Raw genomic sequence first — 24,581 nt, 5'->3', positions numbered from 1 at the left:
CAATTCCTCAAAGCGGTGGGGATCCTTTCCCCGAGGTGAGGGACCATTTCTGTCAGATGAGGGGGGTCCTTGCCCTGGCCATGCCCTGAGCATCCCGCCCCATCCCGCGGGATGATGAGAGAAGCGCAGGCACGGTCCCCGTGCCCGTCCCCGCCCCGCAGGACGCCCGGACCGGGCAGTGTTTGCGGTCTCCAGGCAACACAGCGCTCGCTCCCGCCCTGTTCTCCCTCCCTCCCTCCCTCCTTTCCTCCTTCCTTTCCTCCATCCCTCCCGTCCCAGCCCCGGGCTCGTCCCCTCTCAGGTATCCGCGCTCCCCCCGCGCCTGCAGGGCCGGGCCCAGGTGTGCGGGATGAGGGGCAGCAGCCTCGTCCTTCCCGCTGGGTGGAAAAAAGCCGAGTTTGTCCTCCTTTCTCCAGGCCCAGGGAAAAGGTAAGGGCTGGGAGAGGCATCGAGGTGTGGCTCTGTCTCCTCTGTGTCCCCCACCAGCGGCGACATTGACGATTAAAGATTGATCAGGTGGGTGTCCCAGCCTCATTCCATGGGCAGGGAACGCTGACCAGGGGGTGTGGGTGCTTTCCAACCTGCCTGGGCACTGTGAACCTCTCTGATGTTTCTCCTCATGACTTTACTCCCCCACAAACCTGGCAGTGACCAAACCCTGGCTTTTCACAGCACCTGGGCTTGCTGACATCTGGCATTTTCCCTCCAAGCAGAAAAACTTGTGTTCCAGAGCCCCTCATGGCTGATTTTCTGCTAAAGTTCTGCTCCATGCTCCCCCATTGCTGATTTTCTCTCAAACCTGTATTCCACAGCCCCTCACGGCTGATTTTCTGTCAAACTTCTTCTCCACAGCCCCTCATGGCTGATTTTCTATTAAAACTCAGCTCCAGAGCCCCTCATTGCTGTTTTTCTGCTAAAATTCTTCTCCATCGCCCACCATTACTCATTTTCTATCAAACCTCCTCCCCACAGCCCCTGACTGCTGGTTTTCTGCTAAAATTCTGCTAAAATTCTGTTCCACAGCCTCTCACTGATGGCTTTCTGCTAAAATTCTGCTAAAACCCTGCTCCACAGCCCCTCACTGCTGATTTTTTTCTCAAACCCTTCTCCCACAGCCCCTCATTTCTGTTTTACAGGCCCCAGCCACGTGCCACCCCTGATGCCGCCGGGTGAAGGCCCAAGCGCGGGAAATGTCCCCCGAGGATTTGGCCGCCCTGCTCTGTGGGGAAGGGGACGAGCACCTCTCCCAGCAGGAATTTCCAGCAGCCACGGCTTTTTACCTGGCTGCCTTCAGCTGCTGTGCCCCCACAGCAGTGCAGAGAGTGAGCTCCGTAGGCCACGGGCTCCGGGAGGGAGTGGTGGCCACGCTGGAGGCTTGGTGCAAAGGCCAGGGTCAGATCCCCGAGATCCAGAGCAGGAACCTGGCCGTGGTGTCCCTCAGCGTGGGAATAGCTGCCGTTTTCCTCTCCGCCCTGATCCCCAACAACGTGGTGGCCTCGGTGTACGAGCTGGAGGCCCTGCTCCGGCGAGGGGCCTCGGAGGAGGTGGTGAGCAGATGCAATCTGCTGCTGGAGGCTGACCCCAGGGCTTCCATGGAGCTGCTGCTGCTGAGGGCGCTGGCAAGGGTGCTCTCAGGGACACAGGTTGGGAAGGGAATCGTGGATTATGTCCAAGCCTTTGTGCGGCATCAAACTGAGGCGGTGGCCTACGTGTGCAGCAGGCAAAGGGAGCACCTGCCCCAGGTGGTCCGGGCTTTCTGTGATCACCTCTCCACGTGGCAGGAGGACAGCCCGGGCTGCAGGTCCTCCGAGCAGTGGCTGGGTGACTGCTACAGCTTCCTGGCTGCCGTGGCACCGGGGCACGGCGGGGTGTGCAGGGCAAGGGCAGCTCACCTCCTAAAAACAGGCCAATTTCAGGAGTGTGTGGCTGTTTGCACCAAGGCCCTTGAGGGCTTCTCAGCTGACAATCCCAGAGGTGAGGATGTTCTGGCTCTGCTCCTGGAACGAGCCGCTGGGTATTTCTTCCTGGGCGGACGGACGCAGGAAATGATGCAGGATTTAGGAGCAGCCTTTGCAGCAGACCCTGCCTGGGCAATGAAACGCTTTGAAGAGCTTTTCTCACCCTGTGATGCTGAGAAGATCGAAGAGCAGGCCAGAGATGCCCTGGAGGAGAGGTTTGCAGCATACAGGGAGGCTGTGCGTGTCCGGGCTGAGCTCAGGGGCAGTCGTGGCACTGAGCTGCTCCCTCCTGTCATCCAGACAATCCAGCTGCTCCTGCACATCTGCCCAGGCTCCAGCCGGGAGCTCAGTGTCCGCCTGGCAGACTGTCACCTCCTGCAGGGACAGCCCGGGGCCGCCCTGGACATGTGTGAGCAGCTGCTTGCAGCAGAGCAGAGCACTTACCACAACACCCTGCTGGCACTGCGAGGCTTCTGCTCCCTCCACGCCCAGGACCACCCCAAAGCCCTGCAGGACTTCCAGAGGGTCATCGAGCACGATTCCCCACATCCCAACAGCTGCATCAAAGCCCTGTGTGGGCGTGGGCTGATCCGCATTTCTGGAGGCAGCAATTACTTGACGGCCCTGGATTATATCACAGCTTGCCAGTTAAAGCTGGACGAAACCATCTTCACCATCAAGTCCTATGTGCCTTGGAACCAGAGGGGATTGCTGCTGAAGGTCCTCCAGGAGGAAGGACAGATGATGCTCCAGAAGAAGAGGTACCCAGCAGGCAGCTCAGTTTCCTTTCAGAAAAAGCAAACGGGGCTGCGCTGCACGTTCCTAAACCTTGAAGGTGTTTTGTTTTGTTTTGTTGGCTTTTTTCCCCCCTCCAGAGATGCCCCTGGGGTTTTCCAGCTGGCTTCTCTCTTGGTGGAGCTGGACAGCTCTGACGAGGCATCCCGGCTCCTGTGTGCTGATGCCCTGTACCAGATGGGCCGTGGGGAAGAAGCCCACATGATGCTGTCACTGGCCCTCTCCAGAAACCCCCAGAGAGCTCCAGTGCTGGCCAGGCTGGCCCTGCTGCAGCTCAAGAGAGGCTTTGTGCACGATGGAAACCAGGTAAGGAGCACCTGGAAAACCTCACCCTCAGGCTCATTCCCTCCTCAAGAGCTGATTTGCCAGATTTGTCCCAGACAGCAGTGAAATTACAGAGTAATCCCTGCGTTCAGGGATTTGGGTGCATTTCCTCTTTAAAACTAAACTTTGCTGTTAGGAGCTCCCTGAATAGCAACAGGGAGAGCTGTGACACAGTGAAACTAGGAGACCACGTGCAGAACCTCTAGAAGAGCTTTGAAGGTGTAAATACGGGGTTGATATTGCCATAAAATTACAGAATCACAGGGATTTGTGTCCAAAAAGGCCACACAAGGACTCCCAGCTAAATCCAGCTCACTCCTCACGTGCTTTTTAATGGCATTTCTCAGCACTTTAAGCAGGCAGGGCATCCTGTCCCTGGGGACAACTTTATGGGATTGGGAATGTTCCCTTAGAGAAAAGAAGGCACAAGTGCCACCTCGCCGATTATCCTAAGCGTTGGAGCAGAAAGACACAAATGCAGAAACCCCAGTGTCAGTCTGCAGTTTTCTTTCTCTAATGCTGATAAATTTTGTTTGGAACCCTGAAAGCCATTTCCAGCAAGTTGGTTCTCCTACCCAGGATTACAAAGCTGAATTCCCAGGCTCTGCCATCAGAGGGAACTATTGTATTTTTTTTTAAATGCCGTATAAATTCTGCTAACCGATAAGGAGAAAGGTGTTATTGTCAGCACTTCACTACTCCCTATGAAAAATAAAAGTTTGCTGCCTTTGGGAAGGCTGTTAATGGAGGGTGTGGCTTTGTTAGAGTGCTGCCCTTGGAAGTTGGGTTTCCATCTGCTGCAAGTTCTACACGGAAGATCTGAAAATTTCTCTCCAAAATGTTTTTATCCCAGTTGCCTGGCAGATGCCAATCACTTTTATCTATTAATAAAATAAAGTTACGAGTTCGAGAGATGTGTCTGGTACATCAGGATAACTTTGTTCTTGTCCAAGCTTCTCTGGCTCAGATTTGAATATCCAGTCACTGCCGAGCACTGTAAAAGCCATTTTTTGATTCATTTTCATTGGAAATGCAGTGCAGTGAAAAAAGTGCTTGCTGAGGCAAAGATGCCAAAGGTCAGACAGGATTCTTTTCCAGGAGTTCAGTAATTTGTGGGTTTGAATCCATGCTTTTCCCAGGTTCCCAATAACAATACTAAAAATAAGTTACAGCACTTCCCTTATTTTCCATTAATTCACTGGGTTTGATTTTGCATTCAAATGGGTCACTGGAATCCTTGTGTTTCACAGGAACACTCTTGTTTTTTGGGCAATCATCCTGTATTTATAAAAACACTCCACTGCCAATGTCGAGCAGATGTTGCCCAAAACAAAGCAGGCAGCACCAGGTATTTGCCCAGAATTATTTTCACAGCTGCAGTGGTGGTGAGGACAGGTAAGAGTTCCCGTTTTCTCCAAGCTGCATTCACACCAGGGCCAGCTCAGGAGATAAATCAGGGAGATTTGTGGTCCTGGGCTGGCTGAAGCCCCAGGGAGAGGTGGGGAAGCTGGGGAAGGTCACAGTGGTCTCACACGCAACCTCACATCTCGTTCAGTTCTTTCTCCACTGCCTTTTCCTCTCTCATCCTTAAGCTGCTGAAGAGACTGATCAGAATTGGAGACTCCTCCTGCCTCCTGCCAATCCTGGACATTTTCCAGGACGAGGACAGAAAGCTGCTGCAGAGCCACTGCCGCTGGCGAGCCCTGGCCATCCTGAAGGGCAAACAGGAGGGTGCTGCCATCAAAGAGGCCATTGCCCACCTGTCCTTTGCCATCCTTGCTGCAGGTAGGACACCAGGATGTCCGTGGGGATCTGCTCCTAAAGGAAATCACATGGGTGGGACAGGATGTCCAGATCTCCTCTGTCACCTCCTCCCGGGTGAGGGCTGACACAGCTGGTTCACCTGGGCCATGAAGTGGTGTATTTAAACAATAAGAAAATCAATTTTAAATTCCTTGAAATGGGTTCAGCTCAGTTCTACATGGACATCAGGCCCTTTTCTTCACCCAGTGCAAAAAAGTGAATGCAGCCCCTCACACATTTCACTATCCCAGCTTTCCCTCAGGAGAGAGACCAGGCTGACATGGAAATGCTTCTGGCGTGTTCCAAGTAAAACCATGTTTGTATGGAAATCTGCCTTTCACTCTGAGCAAATGTTATGACAGCAGCACAGAGAAGAAGAGAGACTGGCTCATGGAAATGGAATAAAAAGCCTGTTAATTGCTTGGAGATGGTTCCATTTCACAGCCCGTGCATTCCAGCTTATCAGCTCCCCACCTGCTAGAACAGATGCTTGTTAAGAAATAGATATTGTCTTTAGAGGAGCCAACTGGTAGAGCTCCAGAGTGATAATAATCTTTGGTACAGAAGTTTTGGAGCAAATCAGGAGGGAGGAAAAGCCTCATTACTGCAGAGGAATTGCTTGGAGCCTGTCTGCTGGCTGATCTCTGCAGGCAGCTGCATTTGCTGACCTCCCTATGAAAACATATTTCTAGTGGCACTGATGATTTATCATCCAATATTGGATGCCACAGTTATTGATTGCAACCCTGGGCATGTTAAGATCCTTATTGAAATTGCCTTGGAAGGAAGGGATATGTGGATGGCAGGGAGAAAAATGCTCTGCAGGCAGGGAGTGGAGGGACCAGGATTTTCACTGATAACTCTATGTGTTTATTTGGGCAGGACTCGGGTGAAAGCAAAGAAAAAACAAAACAAAACGAAAACAAAAAAGCAGCTCAGTATCACAAATCCCAGTGCATATTAATTCTGGCAGGGAATTAGTCAGTCCCATCTGGATAACTCATTTATCCAAAACAATGTGTGCCTTCCCTGCCCGTGGCAGGGGGTTGGGGATTCTTTAAGGTCCCTTCCAACCCAAACTATCCTGTGATTCTGAGCCCACTTTACTGAAATAGCCAAGTGGCTTCGTGCCTCCACTCTCACACAGTCACAGATCTCCCTCTTAGGGCTTTCCCCTCTCTTTTGTGCTGCTCCCACTCCAACCTGACACAGATTTTTTTTTTCCTTTCCACTCATGGCTGATAACACGTGGTAGGAATTCCACTTGCAGGGAAAATAAAGGAAACCTCCACTTAAGCAAACTCTCGTTGTACTTCACCCTGAGGTATCCTCAGGCCAAGTGGAGCTTTCTTTGTAGCTTCCTGTGGGTATCCTTGCAGTAACCATGGCTGCATCCCTGTCCTGCAGGTGGTTATGCTGAGGATTGTCTCCTCACCAGGGCCCGATGCTATGGGCGCCTGGGGCAGATGAAAACGGCGATTTTTGATTTCAATGCTGTCCTGAAGGAGGACCCCAGGAATGTGCAAGCTCTGAGCGGCCGAGGGTTTGTCCACCTCGCTCTGAGGCAGCAGAAGGTACTGTCCATGTGGGGCTTTGCTGATTTTCCTGACGGTATTGGACGATGTGAGTGTAAAGTATCACAGAACTTGCCGTGGAATCGGTGAAATCGGGAGTTTCTCACAGAATTTGGGCAGTGAAAGGCTCTGGGTTTGGCTGGGTGTATGAACAGCCCACCTGAGGTTACTGATTTTCTTTCCCAAGCCTAGAGACAGGAAGACTAAACCTTGGCCATTACTTTCTGTGATACCCAAGGAATTGAAAACACTTTGCAAACACTCATTCAATCCTGAATTATGATTCAAACCTGATTTATGATCTCCTATCACCTTTGAAAATGGAAAAAAATTGCAGCACAAGGACAGGGAAGAGCAAAGTTCTTCCATGGCTCAGCAGAGAACAGAAAGCAGGTGATGGAACGAATGATCAATACTTAATTATTGCTTCCATTTCTTTCCTTGGTGGTGTTTTTCCACAGGAGGCAGTGCAAGATCTGATCTCAGCGCTGAAGGTGGAGGCAGGAGCGGTGATCCCAGCAATCCTGTCCTTGAAGCCTGAAGCCCGAGGGTTGGTCACTGGGTGGCTCCTCCAGCATGGCAGGGCTGTTCTCACCGAGCTCGTGGCCACCAAAGACCACCCAGGAGAAGAAACCTTGGGGGACCTTCTCACGATGGCAAAAGCACTGACCAAAATCTGCAGAGTTGCACAGCATCACATCTTCTACACTGATGTTTTGATGGCAAATGGTGAGTTCCAGTCCTCCAGCACAGCTGGTCAGGCCTGGTGAACGGGCAGAGAATGGATGGAAATGAACATTAAGAGTCAAGAGTGTTGTTGGATGGTGCTGGATAATGCTGGGTGGTGCTGGATGGTGCTTCTCAAGAGAAGTTTGAAAACATTTTGGGACAGGGTTAATTAACACATTAATGTGGATTGGGTGCCTGAACCCTGCCTTGCTGAGGTTTCTCGGTGCCTTTCTCCGCCATGGGATGGGTTTTGGAGTTTGTGCTGGTGTTCCCCAACAGGGAGGCACCAAGAGGCCCTGAAGCACCTGCAGGAAGCCTTTGGCCACTGCCCTGCTGAGGACTTTGCCAGGGCTCGCTTGGCTGTGCTGCAGCTGCAGGGCAGGAACGTGGCAGGAGCAGCTGTCCCACTCAGTGCCCTGGCCAGGAGAGATGAAAAGGACTTGGCTTTTCTCCTGAACTTTGTAGACACCAAGCAACAGCAGCATCTCGCTCAGGTACAGCCTTTTTTTGATCCTGGATGATCCCACATCCATGGATTCAGTGGGGAAAGAATTGGGAAGCAAAACTGGGATTTGCAGGGATTTCTCCCTGCCTTGAGAAGTGCGTGGGAAGAGTTTCATCAGATGGACAGGACACAAATTGGCTTTTCCTCCAGCCAGGTCGGGCAGTTGGAGTCAAACTTCTTTCACTGCAGTGACCTTGATCAGTCTCTGATAATCCATCACTGCCACATCTGAGCACTTGGGATTCCTTTTTGGTTTCCCTGGCACAGGACCTGGCGATGCTCACACTGAAATTCGGGGGGGTGAGGGGCAGCAGGCAGGAATTTAACAGCTCATTGCTAATTGTGGTAGTCTGGGGGATACATGGGGCTCATGGATGGCTCCTGGGGAAGGGGGATTCATGTTTTGTTCATTTCCTTGGTAAAATTATACTGAATGTTTCAATTCAGTGACATTAAGTGCTTCCATCCTTCTTGCTCTTTTGTGCAACATTTAGGATTTTTGATATGTTCATATTTTTATAAAATGAAAGGCTTTGAGGTTGGTTTTCTTAGTTAAAACTGACACAACAATTTCACATAGCTCTGGTCGCCCCCAAGTATTTATTATTGAGCATTTTTTCAAGTTTCTCCCTCAAAGAGCACCCAGAAAGTATCTCCAATAATAAGACAGGAGAAGGCCAGATTGATGGTGGAGAGTTTTAACACTCAGCCAAGCATCTGCAATTCTGATTACCCAGAAGCTCTGTGTTCTGAGAATCAGTTTGCTTCCTTTTATTCAATTTGTTGCTGGTGTGCACCCTGGTGAGAAGCTATATTGTTATGCTCTCTCCCAGGTTATAATACAAACAACATGCTGATATCCTTAATGCAGCAAGAGGAGCCCTTGGAATGTATTTGAACAGAACAGCAGGAGGATATAAGTAAACAAGTATTAATTTACCAGTCCCCAGACATGCCCCATTACAGAAAAAAGAGCCCCTCTCTTCTAAATAATGTAAAAAGTTCAGTCTTAGGGGGAAGAGTTAGAAGATTTCAGAGGCAATTTGCAATCTTCCACTTCAGAAAGTTGATAAAGGAACAATTGAGACTGTGACTAGGGAGGCCCTCAGGAGGTGTCTGTAAATGAAGAGACATTTTACAGCTGAATTTCCCCTGCTGCCACATCACTCCTTCTGTGGGGGTCTCACAGCCCAGTCCATCCCTGCTGCTTCCTGAGGCAACACAGGAGGGATGTTCTCTGCTGTCAACAAGAAAAGAAAAATGAAAAGAAACAAACAAATGAACATTTGTATCGCTTATACTGCACTGACATGTGAGAACCCGCTGGTGCCACAGGTGAGTGAAGCCTTTAAAACGGGAGAGAAACTTATTTCTGTCTCTTTTTGGCAGCTGTGTCTGAAATAAAACCCCTCGGTGTGGCTTATTTATCATGAGAGATTCTTATGCTTGAGACAAGAGGTGTGACCAGGCTGATTTCAAAACTGGAGCCCAACACCAGTGTTGGAAGTTTAAAAAGAGAACATTGCTCTCTTTCATCTCCTGCTTTTGTTCGACTAGTTAATGTTTGAACTCAAGCACCTGGGGGTTTTTAGATGTGCTTTGTGGCCAGGGGAGGAGTGTGTGCTCTCTGGGGTGGGGAAGGAATTGTTTCATCCACCTGCCCAGAGTCTCAAAGGATTTCTCAGCAGAACTTCCTTTTGACTGCAAGGTTACTCTGGTTTGTGAAAGGAAGATCTCAGTAAAAGCAGAATTTAAAAAGCTTACAGACAGAATTAGTGCTAAATTTTCCAGTGATGGCCTGACTTTGCCAGGGTTCCTACCCTGGGGCAGGGAGTTTGCTCTGTTCCTGAATTTCCCAGGTAGGAAAAGGAGAGTTCTGAGTTCACACCCCGTCTCAGCACTCCAGCACAAAAGCATCTCTGCCATATTGTTTTTGGAGTATTTGGAATTACAGAGCGTTTCAAAACCGTGTCATCATTATCCTGGAGCCAGGTCTGAAGAGCTAAAAATAGTTCTCCATAAGCTGAATAGGAAAGGGTGGAGGAAGGAGAGAGCTCCTTGATGTACTCTTTTTTTTTCATGGAAAACAAAGCCATAAAATTCTCCCATTATTTATAGTCGAAGGGGTCCCATGCTGAGAAATTTGTAAACAACTGGGCAAGCCCCATGGGAATAGGAATCTGAAAGATTTATTAAGCTGCAAAAGGTCAGAGGAAGGGAGTTTGCTTGCTGCTCGTGCAGCTTCAACCCTTGGCTTTCCTAAGTCAGGGGTAAATGCACGACTGATTCCCAGCCCCTCACACAGATCCTGGGGTTGCAGCTTCTGTGGATATCCAGATTCCTACAGAGAGGGTCTCCAAAACTCCATGGTCTGTGCCAGAATTAGGTGAAGTTGCCATTCCACATGCCCTTCATGGCACGTGCAGGTGGAGAAGGAAAGACTTGCTCCAAACCCTTCTGGGAACATCCAACCCTCTCCCAAAGCTCAGAGTTTATCATTCCATCCGCTGGGATTTACTGCTCAGGGACTAACCCTTGGCCATAACTCCATGTCCACTAAACTCCTCACTCCTTTTTCTTTCCAAGGAATTAAGCCTTGGTCATATCATAAGATTGGTCCCTAGGGATTGGAACCAAAAATGCCACAAAAATATGTGTATGTTCAGTCCTTTACACTCAGCGAGGTGAATAAATGGGAAAAGGGGCACAGAGACCTAATCCAGGGATCCACTCGTGGCCCTTTCCAGGTGGCACCTGACTTATTTCAGTCTGGAAGCCAAAATCTAACTTTTAGCGACAAGCTGGACTTGGGTTCCCCTGGAATGCACTCCACAGATTTTCCTGCCCTTCCAGGTCACCTGCAATGAGGCTGATGACAAAAATGTTTCTCCAAGGCCAGGTGCAGGGAGCAGCTGAACTCAGCTGTGCCACGTGCTTCTGGCTTCCTTCGCCTTCTTTCCCTGAGCCAGGTTTTCATCTTTGTCTCTGTTAGGAGATCACGTGCAAGATGCTGATTAATCCTTCCCTGTTACACCCCCAAAATGTCCCAGCTCAGGTCCCTTAAGCCAGGCAGAGCCAAAAGAGGATCCAGAATCCAGCTGCCCAACCTTGCTCCATCAGGAAGGGTGAAAGGGAATCTTTTCTTTTCAGATGGGATTTTTCCTTCAAGTGTGGCAGGAAAGGCAGAATCTCGTGGCTTGGTTTGAGGACTCTCAGGGAAATGTGAAGGAGTCAAGGCAGTGGCTCAGTGAATAAATGCAATATTGCCTGTGGTGCAATAACCCCAAATGCCCCAGGTTAGAGCACCGAAGTCTCCAGCATCAGATTCAGCATAACAACAACAACAATTGTGTTTTCCTCTGCCTCTGAGACAACAAATGCACCTCAGAGGCTGAAAATGACAATTTAACTACACAAACACAAGCTATCTGGAGGAACTGCACTGCGTTCCTTGGAACAATGTGATCCAGAACTCTGGAATTTCATGGGGAATAAAAACACCTTCTCTTGCCAGGATGCTCCTCACGCAGCTGCAATTCCACCTTGAGCCCTTGTTAAATTCCTGCCACTGAGGGGACTCTTGCATTGAGGAGTTGTCTTAAAAACATTTCAAAGGACAAAATAAATGTGCTGCTCTTTAAATGTACACAAGATATTTGAGATGGGTTCAGACAGGCTACCTGAAAACTTATGGCCAGAATTTTTAAAGCCAGGGGTTGACACTATTCAGGAAGAGGTCCTGTTGCTATTTCTCTGTGTGGAAGTTGAGAGATTTCTTAATAAATATGACTACATCAAGCAAAACAGCAAAAAAAAAAAAAAAAAAGAGAATATATATATATATATATATATATATATATATATATATGTAATGTGCATTATAATGAAATAACTGGGGCAGAATCCCTCATAAACCATGAGGAGAGGCTAAATTATTTCATGCCACTGCTCTCAGATGAGGCGCTGGGATTTGCCCTGCAGTATTGATCCCTTTCCTGCAGAACCTGCTTTCCTCAGTCCTGGCAGACAGCAATCAATTCTAACCTCAGTCAGCCAAAATAAAATGGTCACACTAAGAGACTGGAGGGACCTGACCTGGCCCTTGAGTGTGGCTACCGGAACAGGAGCTGGGCTAACTGGATTTCTGCATCCACAAGCAGGAGTTACCCTATGGAATGGAAACATTTATCCTTTGCTTGAAGCCTCAGCTTGTTTGGCCCAGCCTTTTGTAAGCCCTCAGCTGCTGATGGCTGCCTTGTTTATATCTTGAATATTCAATCTGCTGCAGCACGTTAAAAGCTTTATTTATTACCAATAAAGGGAAATAATGAGAAATCCATTTGAGGCAAATAGTTCTAATGGAGTTTTCTTTATTGACCTCCATGAACCTAAAAATTATGTGGCTCTTTTGGCCTTCTCTGTTTTCTTGTTGTTGTTTGTCTCTTCAGATGAGGGCAGAGAGTTCAAATTGCTCTCGAGATTCACAATTAGCAAAGCCACCAGTTGGGCTTTTTTTTTTTCTACAGCTTAGGTAAGCTCCAGTAGAGACAAAAAAAAAAAAAAAAAATCATTTTTAGCACTTGCATTCGTGGGGCAGCACCTGGGGAAGTTGGTCCAGGCCGCTTTTTGTTCACCACTCCTAAGGAATGTAAACAAATTCAGAAGAAATTCTGGCAGACGTGCAGAAACAGCAGACTTCAGAAGCTCCTCAGATAACAGCAAGTGCCCAGCGAGCCAAGAGCTTTATATCTTATCTGTATGCAAAAATACACCAGTTATTAGTTCCCCAGCTAGATGCAATTCCAACATTTGATAAAATAACTAAGATTTCTTAGTGTCTGTGACCAGTCCAGACTAGATATTCCCCCTTTTTTATTTCTTTATTAACTAACTTGGATGACTTCTGTCCCCACAGGCAGCAGCCCAGGAAGGGAAGGTGCTGATGAAAAGCCACCACCACGAGCAGGCTCTGGGCTACCTCAGCCTGGCTGTGCTGGCCAGCAGGGACAGCCCCAGGTACCTGCGGCGCAGAGCTGCCTGCCTGATGTACCTGAAAAAACACGAGAAAGCTCTGAAAGACATGGCAAAAGTGATCCAGGGGCACGGCTCTAACAGCCCAAAAACACAGGCTGGGGATCACTGCTGCCAGGGCTTCCTGCTGCTGGCCCTGGCTCAGGAGGAGGCAGCAGTGCAGCATTACATGCAAGCCCTGCAGCTGGACGAGCCCCTGGCCCTGGGCACCATCACCAACTGCCCTGGCAGGGAATCTTTAACCAAAACTTTTCACAAAATTGCACAGTGTAACTTTGAAAAGCAGCGTTACGAAGAGGCCTGGAAAATCACAGACTGTGGGCTTAAAATCGATAAAAGTTCCGAGCTCCAGAAGCTGAAAACAAGACTCAAAAGGGAGGCGTCGAGCTGCAGCATACATTGATTTCTCTGTTTGGGGATTTTCCAGTCTGATTGCATTCTGGGAGGCTGCAAGAATGAAGGAAAGATGAGAAAGATGAGAAAGATAAGAAAGATAAGAAAGATGAGAAGCTCATGATAAATATGCAACAGACGTGACACTGAACATGGGACAGCAGAATTAGGAGTAGAAAGTTTGAGGCAGCGAAACAGAACTGACCAAGAGAGCAATGAGGGAAAAAAAGAGAAAATTGCAGCATTCAGGATTCCTTAAAATTATTGTGGATTATGTAAACTCCCCATTGTGAAAAAAGCCTTTTTTTCTGGCTAAATAAGGAATTCTAACACAGGGGTTCCAGTCCTACTGAAGGAAAACATTCAAATCACTTGCAGCTCATGAATAATAATTGTGCATTTCCTAGCTAGTGTTTGATGAGCTTTAACATGTACTGTTCAATCCAATGGCCTTATTTTTATGGGCCAGTCAGAAGGATCAGTCAAAAGTAACTCCTGTGGGTGTTTGTGAAGGCCCATTTGTGTTACACCCCTCTCCTGCCCCACTCATGGATGTAGGATCTGCCTTGGTGGGAATGCAGTGGATTTGCCAGGATCAGCAGCAATATGGGGGATGGGGCAGCACAAACACCAAATACACTGTTCTACTGGCCCAGGGAACAGTGAAATAATGGATAAAGGTGAAGGGTGAGACTCAAAAGAAATCAAAATCCACTGCAGGGACTCCTGCCCTGATATCCAGGGCACATGGCCAGCTCCACCCCAGGCTTCACCTTGGATTCCCAGATCCCGTGTGTCCCTTTGCCAGGGCAGAGAACAGGGATCAGCTCCCCTCAGAGCTGTCTGCCAGAGCTGCTGAATCCCATCCCTCACACCCCTGGGTGTTCAAACCCCAGAGCCAGCCCTGCAGCTCATCCAGAAGTGATGATGCACAAGCAGGAGGCTGGAGACAGCATCCAAGATGGGATTGCTCCCAGTCCTGCAGCATCCCTTCCTCCTCCTCCTCCTGCCTGCTGGACAGCGTGGAATCAGCCCCTGGCAGGCCCCAGGAGGGCTTGTCCTGCTGTCATGTGCCTGTTTTCCACCTTTCAGGTGGATTTGGGGTCCCCAGAGGCAGCGCTGGGACATCCCTGGGGATTCACCTGTGTGATGGGAGCCCTCAGCTCAGGCCAGGAGCAGGAAGGACCCGAGGTGGGGCCCAGAGCAGCAGCTCCTCTCTTTGTTTTGGCTGCTCCAAAGGAGTTACCTCAACGTTTTTGGAGTGTGATAATACAACCGTGGAGAAAAACAGAAACTACTGCTGAAAACAAAGATTAAAGCAACGCTGAGGACTGCTGTGCTGCTTTCATTAGGATGAAAGGGAAGAGGGAGCAGTCTCTCTTTTGTTGTGCTGTTGTCTCAAAGGAAACAATCTGGGGTGGAACTTCATTCAGCAGCCATGGGATCAACCCGTAGCAATGATACCACCTGGAACCTTCCACCTTTTCCTCTTCTCTGCATGCTCCTTTTTTTCTGCCGTAAAAGCACAGGTAAAACTGGGCTTCCTGCCCTTCAAATTCGATTTTAATCCTAGTGACACTGATGAGGATTTTTCTCTCTAATGGGCATCAAAGATGCTGCGGGAGAGCTTCTTTCCAAGCATGAAATTATATCCTTAAACAACTGTTGGCTCCATTTGCAAGCTGAAAAGAAAAAATTTGATCATGTTTTCCCTTCAAGTACTAACCAACAGACAGGAAATTCTCTGTGTCTCAAAAAATTTTTGAGAAGTGGTTTTTAGGGCTTTGGAATTTTTTCTGGAAGTCTTTCCATTATGTAAAAACAGGATATCCCACTTATTTCAGACCATGGAAAGCCCTGAGAAGACAATCCAGTTGTCCTGTCCCCCGGAGTAATATTCCCTCCATTAGTCTGGAAGTTCAGGGCATTTTGGCCCGTTCTTTTTGTTAAGCAATGTATTCTCCTGGACAGAATGCATTTACTGCCCCTAAAGATTTTTTTTTCTTTAAAAATAGGGACCAGGCACCCTTGCAAGACTGCTAGAGGGCTATCCTGAGGAAAAATTCTTTTTCAGGTGACTGCCTATTCTTCCAGACCTTGAGGAATGGCTGCTTCTCCCAGCAGCTCCTGACTCTTCTCAGCATTTTCATTGGTGTCTTTCATTCTCCTTGTCCTCTCTCTGTGCCCTCTAAAGTCCTTTGCCTGTGCCCAAGCTCCTGATTTGTCCTTTAATTCTCTGTTGTGCTCTTACTCTTCCAACCAGGTTCTAGGAGAGGGCTTGGAGCAACCTGGGGTAGTGGAAAATGTCCCTGCCCATGGCAGGGGTGGACTTTAAGGTCCCTCCCAACCCAAACTAGTCGGTAATTCTATCATTAGATAAAAGCTATTTTCTTAAAAAAAAAAAAAAAAAAAACAACAACAACAACAACAACAACTGGTTCTACTTCTTCCAGATTGAAGAATCTGGCAGGAAAAACCTGCAGTCATCGTTTCTGCACCTTTCTTTAATGTGCAGCTGCAATTCACAGGGACTGTGGAGCTGTTTCCCCTCTGCTTTGGGACCCTTCCCTCACCCTGTGCAAGCAGCCCAAGGCTGAATACTTAGTAAAGGAACTTTATTGCTCCTTGTACCATGTGCTGTAGGACATGCCCTCAAGGAATTCTGCTGTAAATGTCACACAACTGTGAAGAATTCAAATACATTTGTATTAATCAAGATTAATGTAATCAAGAAGAAAATACGGCCTAATAAAAGATGAAACTGGATACCTGTTTGTTATCCAGCTTGCAGCTGCTGTCATTAATTAATTACAGCTTAAATATCTGTGGTTTATTCAGCTCTGAGCTCTATACAGGCACTAAATACCAAGTATTTCTTTGCTCTCCATAAATTTTATTCCTTTAAAGTGTTCTGAAACCTTAATAACCATGTTGCACATCATCACCAGGTAATGAAGGGTGAAAGAAAACTGTGAAATCATGGTTGAGAATGTTCCTGCACAAACACTGCCCTGCCAGGCTTGCCCCTCTGAAGCATTCAACATTCCTTCTAAGTATGTGAAAGGAAAATCAGATGTGAGAATATTTGCATCACAAATAGAGTTAGACAAGGAAAGTTTCCTGACCTCATGCTCTGCAGTCCAGCAGGCAAAGAACAGCTTAGAAATGATGGCAAAGTGTTTGGAATTAAATATTCCACTGGAAGCTTTTCCTCAGAGTTCAGGCAGAGCTAAACTTTGAGCTTTTGTGGTCTCAGAAGGTTTAATTTCCTTTTAAACCCCATCACTGCCATTAATTTTCCTATTTCACTTCGCTGTGTGCTCCCAGGTACTAAGGGAATCTAAACACATGAACCAACTTCAGCAGCTGCTTTGGAAGCTGACACATCTCCAGGGAATTCATCTTCCTGCCTTTCAGCCCAAGTCATTGTGCTTCCCAGCTTCAGAGCGTGGTGGAAGTGTGGCTCTGGATCAGAGCCATGCAAACCCGGGGATTTAATGAGCTTCCTTGTGCCCAAGTGAGGACAGTCCCCTTGGCTTGCAGGGGCAGATGTTTCACTCTAATGACAGCTAATCTAAAAGCCATTTCTTTTACCATCCTGCCCCTGCAGAAGATTAACTGTTATCCTTGTGCTGCTGCTGCATCCAGCAGTTTCCAATTTGCCAGGGCTCCAAGGAGTCGCTGTCACCAGAAATTTCACGTGTTACATGAAATTATCACTGCCATTGGAGCCTGCCTTTGGAGCCTTGGCTGCTTCAGTTGGATTCCAGCCACGCTGGTCTGTGCTGGGGTCTGCTGCTTCACTCAGCCATTACTCAGTGGCACCTTAAGAAAAGCAGTTCATTATTTAGGAGGCACAGCATCCCAAAGCTGTGGGATTCAGGAGACTCTCTCCCCCCTCCGGCTCCTGCTGTGGATTTCAGGAATGACTTTTCCATTTCCATTTGTTCTGTCAATGCTGCAGAGTGTGCACCTGCCCACAGGTGTGTACAGACAACCCTGAGCACAGGAGCAGTGGTTTGTTGGCTCCCAGAAGTGCCTGGAGGGCAGAAAACAAGCACAGCTGATATTGCTGGTTGTAGCTCTCAGCAGATGAGGATGTTTGAGGACAGGTGGGGAACAAATTTCCACCCTAAATGGGAGGTTGGAGAACATGAGCCAGTCCCAAAGATGTCAGCAGAGAGTAGAAACCCCTCATGATCGCAGTGATGCTGTTTTTAGGTCCTCACTAATGAACCAGCAGTTAAGAAGGTGAGAAAGTGAGAAAACACCTTCTGTCCTGGCCCTCCCTGAAGCCCCAGCCTGGTGCCACCGACCCTCTGGGTCCCACACCTCAATACAGGTGTGGAACCTTCACCTCTAAGACATGTGCAACCAGGTAATTTTCAATTAATTCACTTCCAAAGCCTATCTTGGGCACAAGATGCATGGTCGAGACCTCCTGGAAACCCTGACAAGCCTCCCTTGCATCCCTGAGAGCCACTGAGAACTTGTTCTGTGCCAGAGCAGCTGTGGCTTTAGGTGTGCCACTCCCCAACCTGATCATTTCTGTGTTTGTATGTCCCCTACACAACCCCAAAAAGTCAGGAGTTGCAGAGAATGAACGAGAACAAGAATTTCCCCCCGGACTGTAAAGGAAATTAAGAGCACTGATAATCAGTTTGCATGCCTCATTCCTGAACTGCATCAGTAAAGGAGAAAATGTAGCTGTAAAGCCAGGGGGGGATTGTAGGAGGGATCAGGAAGCACAGGAGGATGCCAATGATTCCAATCCACCCCGGTTTGCATTTTGTTATGGCCCTCAGTTGTGCTTTCATCTCCAGGTGGGTGCTGCCACACCAAAAACAGCTCCTTGGAGGTCACCCAGAGTGAGGGACCTGGAGTCCCCGCAGAGCCCCAGCCTCAGATCCAGATCAGTAGTGGATGAAATGGAAAACTGACAGGGATTAGCAGTCCCCCACTTGAAATGACCATCTCAGAGCTTCTTGATTGCTTAGAAACCTCAGATGTGCCATTATAAGACATTCCAGCATCGGTAATGTGCTCAATCTGTTCTCTGCAAGTCACATTCAAATCTGAAATTATTGGGAACACCTCTGAGTGCCTGTCACGGTGCAGGGTTTGTTCTCTCACTGCAGACTTTAACAATGGAAACAATTGTACCTTGCCATGTGCTAATTTCTGCAGCCTTGCCAACAGGATTTTTGCAATGTTGTTTCTTTTCTTCTCGTGCATCAGTTGGCCATTCTTGATCTGCTTCCTGGAGTAAACAGGTAATTAGCCATCTACATAAATTGCCCTGTGTCCACACCATTAATGTGCTTGGATGTTTTAATTGATTGCATTCTCAAATGGCTTGGATGGCTTAACTGCCAGCTAATGCAGTCCAATTAAGTCTCCTAATAAACCTGCCTGATGAACTGCAGGATAATCACACATCAAGCACAGATGTAGAGGAAAATGCCACGGAAGTGACAGTTCAGAATAGACTGTGTCATTTGGAAAGATCCAGATCATTCTCAGCAGGGAAACTGGGAAAATTCATCTTAATTGGTGCTGGATTTGGTCCCCAAGACCTGATCCAACACAACCTTTAAGCACACACATCAGTTCCTATCCACAAAACCCTTTACACAGAATCATAGAACAGCCCAGGTTGGAAGGGACATCGAAAGGTCGTCTGAGCCAACCTCCAATGGGAAAGGGGTCCTAGATAAGATTATCCAGCACCCTGCCCAGCCTGGGAAATCCTGTAAACTTCCAGAGAGGGGGACCTTATCATGTCCCTGGGGAGGCTCTTCCGGTGATTGATTATTCTCACCGGAAAAAAAAAAATTTTATCAAGATTAAACTTTTCCCACTCCAACATCCTTTCGGCCCTCGTCTCCCACACGAAAAGTATCAGCTCAATAATCACCTCGAGGGAGCACAAATGCAAAGGAGATTTCAGGTGATATGGGAGGGAGGGCTCTTAAAAATATTATTCAAATAAAATTAGCTGAGGCAGCAGGAAGTTAAATAAACTCCAACTGGGATAGGATGTGAACTTCCAGTAGTGCCCCACAGCCAACTCACTTGAAGATGGTGCAGTGTCTTTGTGTCAGCTCTGGAGGTCTTTTCCTCAGCCCAAACAGAGATTAGGGATTTAATGGAGCAATCTGTGTGAAATTCTCCAGTCTGTTCTGCCAGATGCCAGACAAGACATAATAGCTCCTCTGGCATCAATGTCTATTAATCTAATCTTGACTCTGATTCTCTGTGTGACTCCCTTTCATCTGTAAAATGGGGATAATTCTCTCTTTCAGATGCTTGTCAGTACCTCTTAGTTCCGGGTACACGGCGCTTTGAAGATGACATTATTTGTACATTTTCCATTCTTGTAAAAGAGCTGCACGTTGTCCCCAGCCCCTGTCCCTGTCCCCAGCCCCTGTCCCTGTCCCCAGCCCCTGTCCCCAGCCAGTGCTGCTGCTGGAGGTCACCCCCTGCTCTGTGCCCGGGTATTGGCCCAGCTGTGTTAGCGTTGAAACACACAATCACAGGATGATTTTATGCGGGTGCTTTTATCGAAGAGCTCTGGGAATCAGGGGTACAGAGTACAGACCCAAATCTGACTCCCACATGGATTGGGGATGGACATGTTTTTATACCCTTTCATTATATAACTACATATTAATTATTAAACCCGTATTGTTCCATTGTATGAATTCTTGTCGTTTTCATCAGGCCCCCCAAACATCGTTACAAATAAACAATAATCACGTTCAATTATTCAAATAATTCAATAATATTCAAACAATCATTCCATTTGACAATCATATCATTTATCATATGATGATTATGCAGGTGCAGTTTCACATGATCTATTAAAGACAAAGCCCAACCTTCATTTTTAGGGACTACAAAGTTTTGGTTCCCTTCCTCAGGCCTATCCAGGCCCAGCCTTTCTTTCCACCTCCCCTGAACCGATTGTATACAATTCCCATGATTTCTAGAAACATTTTAACCCTGTGCTATCAGCTGCCCTGGCACAGACCCTCAGCAGGGACGAGGAGATACCCAGCCCCAGGGCAGGCTCTGTGTTTGCCTTTGACAATGGTGAGGCTTGAGAAATAATAAAGACATTCAGATCCCCTGTGCCCTGCCTGACTGAGCCCCAGAGGCTTTGCTGCGCAAGGAACCACTCAGAGCTGCCCATTCCAAAGGGAACCCCGCAGGTAAAACATTCCCTAATGGGAAATTCCAACCAGAGGTGCACCTGGGACCCAAACCCTGCTCTGAGGGCACCCAGGACCTCTCTGCACCCCAGTGCCCATTCCTAACCCTAAATCCAACCAGCGATGGCCGTAAACTAAAAGACAACAAGTTCCATCTCAGCCTGAGCAAGAACTTCTTTCCATGAAGGTGGCAGAGGTCTGGAACAGCTCCCCAGGGAGGGCGTGGAGTCTCCCTCTGTGGAGAATCCCAAACCCACCTGTGCCACCTGCTCCAGGTGACCCTGCCTTGGCAGGGGTTTGGACTGGGTGATGTCCAGAGGACCCTTCCAAACCAAACCATTCTGGGGTTTGAGGCACCTTCAGCAGCTGTTACCTGAAAGAGGTGACCAGACTCCGCCTCCTCCTGTCCTGCAGCTCCTGCTCCTGTCACAACCACCCCTCACACTCCAATTGTCCGTCCAGGGGGCAAGTTCAGCCCTCAGGCTGAAGGATGCCAAGCCCCTGAGTTCCCCCATGGCATCCTAATTCCCAGTGGGAATGCAAGGGAAGTGTCAGGGCTGGGTGAAAATGGGAAGTTTGCAGGAAGTTAAGCATATTTACAAACATTTTAATAATCCAGGACTTCACAGTCTTGCTGAAACCAAGTGTAATAGTTCATTGAAGAGCATTTTATGGCTTGGACTTCTGTGTTGCATTAAATAACATGTGCGTGGTGTTTAAACACAGGACTGGGGTTATGTACTCTAACTTTTCAACTGGTCTGAGCAGCTTTCCTTCGAAACAGGAAGTGTCTCCTTGTCATTTTTAAAAGCAGTACATTGCAACAGCTGAAACTTGCATGTGCTCTTTAACCGAAAATAATTTAAGGTAAAATATCTGAGGGTTTGGTTTCTTTGTTTTTTTGTTGGAATCAGCCTTCCTCTACAGCAAAGCAATGCAAAAAATATACCTTTATACCTCTCAAGTCATGTACGTATAATTTTGAAGAGTTTTTTCATTAAGAATATAATTGCAATACTGAAATAATTACAATAATGAAATTAACTTTGAAAATGAGACACTGCATTCCAGAAGCCTCGAAAAACCTCTTGGGGAAAAAGAGCATCTCATGGAAAATGAGAACTTTCCTAAGAGTTAATTACTGTAATAAAGTGAATTCTCCAAACGCTAAGCAAGCCAGGAAATCACCTTGTCCTCCTAAAGGCAGCCCTGCTACACAACCTATTTTCCAGTCTAGACATAAAACCAAGTGATTTCAGACACGTTGGAAGGGGTTAAATCCCTGAGAAGTCTCGGAGCAGAGCGTTTAATTCATTGGGCATCGGGAGACACCTGGGTGTGAGCGAGGGGGAGAGAGGCAGATTTGGGCACAGCACTTTGCAAAGACCATTCCCGGGGAGAGCCTGGAAGGTGATCCGTGCTGGGAACATGAATAAATGTTTATTTCTGACTGCCAGAAAACACAAACAGTCCAGTTCCACTCCAGAAACTGCTCGAGGCACCTCTGCAGCTGAAAAAGCTCCTCCACAAGAGCCAGGTAAGACACCTTCACCTTTTTACCTGCTTGTCTCTGCAGTGAATGCATCCAGACACTCAGGGCAGGAGCTACTGTACCTTTCCTGCATAATAACTCTGATTTCTGGGAGTTTTTAATTCTGAGGGTGCTCCAAGGATGCTCATCTCTAAAGGGAGAGCAAGAGAAGAGTTTTGAAACATCGCCTAAACTTCGAGGTTTTCCCAATTCTAAACTGTTTCAGCTGTGCCTCTACCAGGACTTATTTCCACCACACACAGCTGGCAGCCAACCTGCTCCAAGAAGATATTTCAATGCTGAGCTTTATTTCTTTTCTGCTGGCTGACAGATGACGGGGTTCTGCTGGCTCTCAGAGACAAAGCCATTATTTCTGAGCACAATGAGTTCTCCTCTGTGGGCAGCATCCCTGCCACAATAAATCACAGGCTACATCCAGCCATTGTCCTGGAGCCAGGCATCTGCTGATTCACTGGGGAGAGGCTGCTGGGCTGGGCTTTTTTGTTTTAATGTCACCTTATAGCTTCAGATTTTCTTCTGTATTTAAGTTGAAAGCGGATACTAATCTCATTTGCTGACATTTTGACTGGAATAACGGACACTGTTCTGGTTACTAAACTGACCATTTTACACATGCATCAAAAATCTTGGTTCAGGTCGGTTTTCCTGTTTAGATTAATTTATATGCACAGAAGAAACAGAACTTTGGGTAACCTGAACATTGAAACTCAGATGACAACAGGTGACAGCTTCTCTTTCCAGACTCATGGCTCTTTATTGTACTAAAACCAAAAAGGTAAATAATTGGAAGGATTTCAAGCAGTCTTGGTGGACTTTTGGAGCTGGTCCCCACACCTCTGCCCCTCACACAGAGGAGCTGATCATTTCTCACCTGCAGTTCACATAAAAGTGATTCCAGATCTGGAATTGCACTTCCACTGACACAGGACTGCCTCAAATAATTTCTTTTTTTTTTTCCTTTGCACAGGCAAAGGATTCAGGGCAAACTACAAACCCTGACACCCAGAGGTAAGAGAATTTCCCTCACGTCTCACTATGGACATCTATAAGGATGTACCAGATAGAGATGGAGACTTTGTTTCCATGGCAACAACTCTTAAGACAAATCACACTAAAGACGCTGCCACATCCTGCTTGGCTCAGATTGCTTTAGGACATGGAGTTGTTTTTACATTTGGTGGAGCTCTTTAACTCCTGCAGGAGAAGCCCAGAGCTCCAGCTGGGAAATCATTGCTCTACTGCACATCCACTCCCTGGATTTCTGGGAGCATACAGGGAGCAGGAACCATGGGATCATCTGTTCTGATGACCCAGAGCATTCAATCGCATCAATATTAAGACTAAAAACTGTGCAAAAATCAGACAGGCGACTAAAGTAGGTAATATATTCTCATATAATAATATCAGGAGCATATATATATATAATGTTAGGTTATGTATTCTCATAAGCACAATGTTTTTGTGACATCAGCAGTGGCAAAACAAACACAGGCAGAGGGGGGAAAAATGCACAACTCCAGACAGTTTTTATCTCCAGAGTCAATTCCTTCTAAAGGAGGAGTTGAAGGTCAACTTGACATTGTGGCAACTATGACACAGCAACTAAACTTCTGAGCAAGGTAAAAATATCCTTGAATAGTCTCACCCCAGCTCAGAGTCCCAGGTATAACCGTGGTTATTCCAGATTCTCCAGGGGAAACACAATGACAAAAATATCCAAGTGCTGTCTCCCAGACGAGTCAGGCACCAGCTCAAATATTTGCTGTCCAGAGCAGGAACCTCTGTCCTAAATTCCCCCCAGACTTGAGAATTTTTCCCAAGAAGAAAAACACTGCATAAAACCCCAGAGCTGCTCCCTCTGTTCTGTGCAGTTTGGGATGCCTTGTGCCTGAGGAAGCACCTTTTGAGTAAATATTCATGTGTGGGGTCTCTGAGTTCCCAGCAAACACATCCCGCAAAGAGGCAGTCATCCAGCTTGGCTGCTCAAGCTTCATCCCTGCAGGATCCAAGGGTAAAAACCCCTGATTTGAGGCTTTTTTCAAGCTGTAACCCTGCCACTGCGAGCTCTTTACACTTCCAAATTCCAGTAACAGGAGAACCTCCTCTGCAAAGTTACAAAGTAAGCAAAAAGGGAGAAATCCTTTCAAAGTGGCCCAACCCAAACAGCAAATCCCTCATTGCTTCCTATGTTTTGAGTCTACACTGCTTTGGGGAGAGAGGATGTTTTCCAAGAACTGAAAACCCCCACTGTTCCTCAACCTCTGGAGAAAGAAATCCCCAGCCCAGTGTTCACCATCCCAGGATTGCAAAGAGGGATTAAGCTTTTAAAGCTCTTTTGTCAAATAAAGAGCTGAGGGATGGTGGAGTGGGCCAGCAGATGGGAGTTTCTGCAGGCAGTGATTAAATTATGAGTAATTTAATTGAATGTGAGATTTAGGGGAAAATAAATAACGAAGCAACCCCATTCCACTTCACAGCATCGAGCTGCCTTTGCCACAGAGGCTCCAAGGTGAGAGTGGGACTGGCAGGAATCAAAGCAGGTCTGTCCCCTTGGAAGCAATGGCCAGAACGGGGACCTTGCTGCACTGTCAGGATGATAGATTGCTCCATTCCAGTGACCACTCAAAGTTGCTCAAGACAGTCAAAATTAATGATTCTGCAAATAATTCCTTTACAGTTGCTGGTGCTCCTCACACAGAAAAT

At 47.5% G+C, this 24,581-nt stretch overlaps 1 protein-coding gene across 1 annotated transcript; it reads left to right on the top strand.

The window, feature by feature from the left end:
• The first annotated feature begins 1,190 nt into the window (after nt 1–1,190).
• On the top strand, nt 1,191–13,672 carry TTC34 (tetratricopeptide repeat domain 34). The gene is made up of 8 exons (XM_066203130.1): nt 1,191–1,499; nt 1,917–2,719; nt 2,834–3,059; nt 4,670–4,862; nt 6,288–6,454; nt 6,916–7,183; nt 7,463–7,677; nt 12,604–13,672. Exons 1-8 carry the CDS (start codon nt 1,191–1,193, stop codon nt 13,120–13,122), a joined length of 2,700 nt encoding a protein of 899 aa, XP_066059227.1. The 3' UTR covers nt 13,123–13,672.
• Nucleotides 13,673–24,581: the final 10,909 nt, after the last annotated feature.

The sequence above is a fragment of the Chamaea fasciata genome, unplaced genomic scaffold (assembly GCF_029207755.1).
Source record: "Chamaea fasciata isolate MVZ Bird 193981 ecotype frontalis unplaced genomic scaffold, bChaFas1.0.hap1 SCAF_23, whole genome shotgun sequence".
NCBI classification, from domain to species: Eukaryota; Metazoa; Chordata; class Aves; order Passeriformes; family Sylviidae; genus Chamaea; species Chamaea fasciata.
The sequence above is the reverse complement of the archived record's forward strand: the minus strand, read 5'-3'. Positions and strand labels throughout refer to the sequence as shown.

Bases quoted from the DNA above. Each gene is read 5' to 3' on its own strand.
- TTC34 (XM_066203130.1), top strand. From the start codon at position 1,191: ATGTCCCCCGAGGATTTGGCCGCCCTGCTCTGTGGGGAAGGGGACGAG. The intron at 2,720-2,833 runs GTACCCAGCAGG...TCCCCCCTCCAG, and splicing joins ATGATGCTCCAGAAGAAGAG to AGATGCCCCTGGGGTTTTCC. The intron at 6,455-6,915 runs GTACTGTCCATG...GTTTTTCCACAG, and splicing joins TCGCTCTGAGGCAGCAGAAG to GAGGCAGTGCAAGATCTGAT.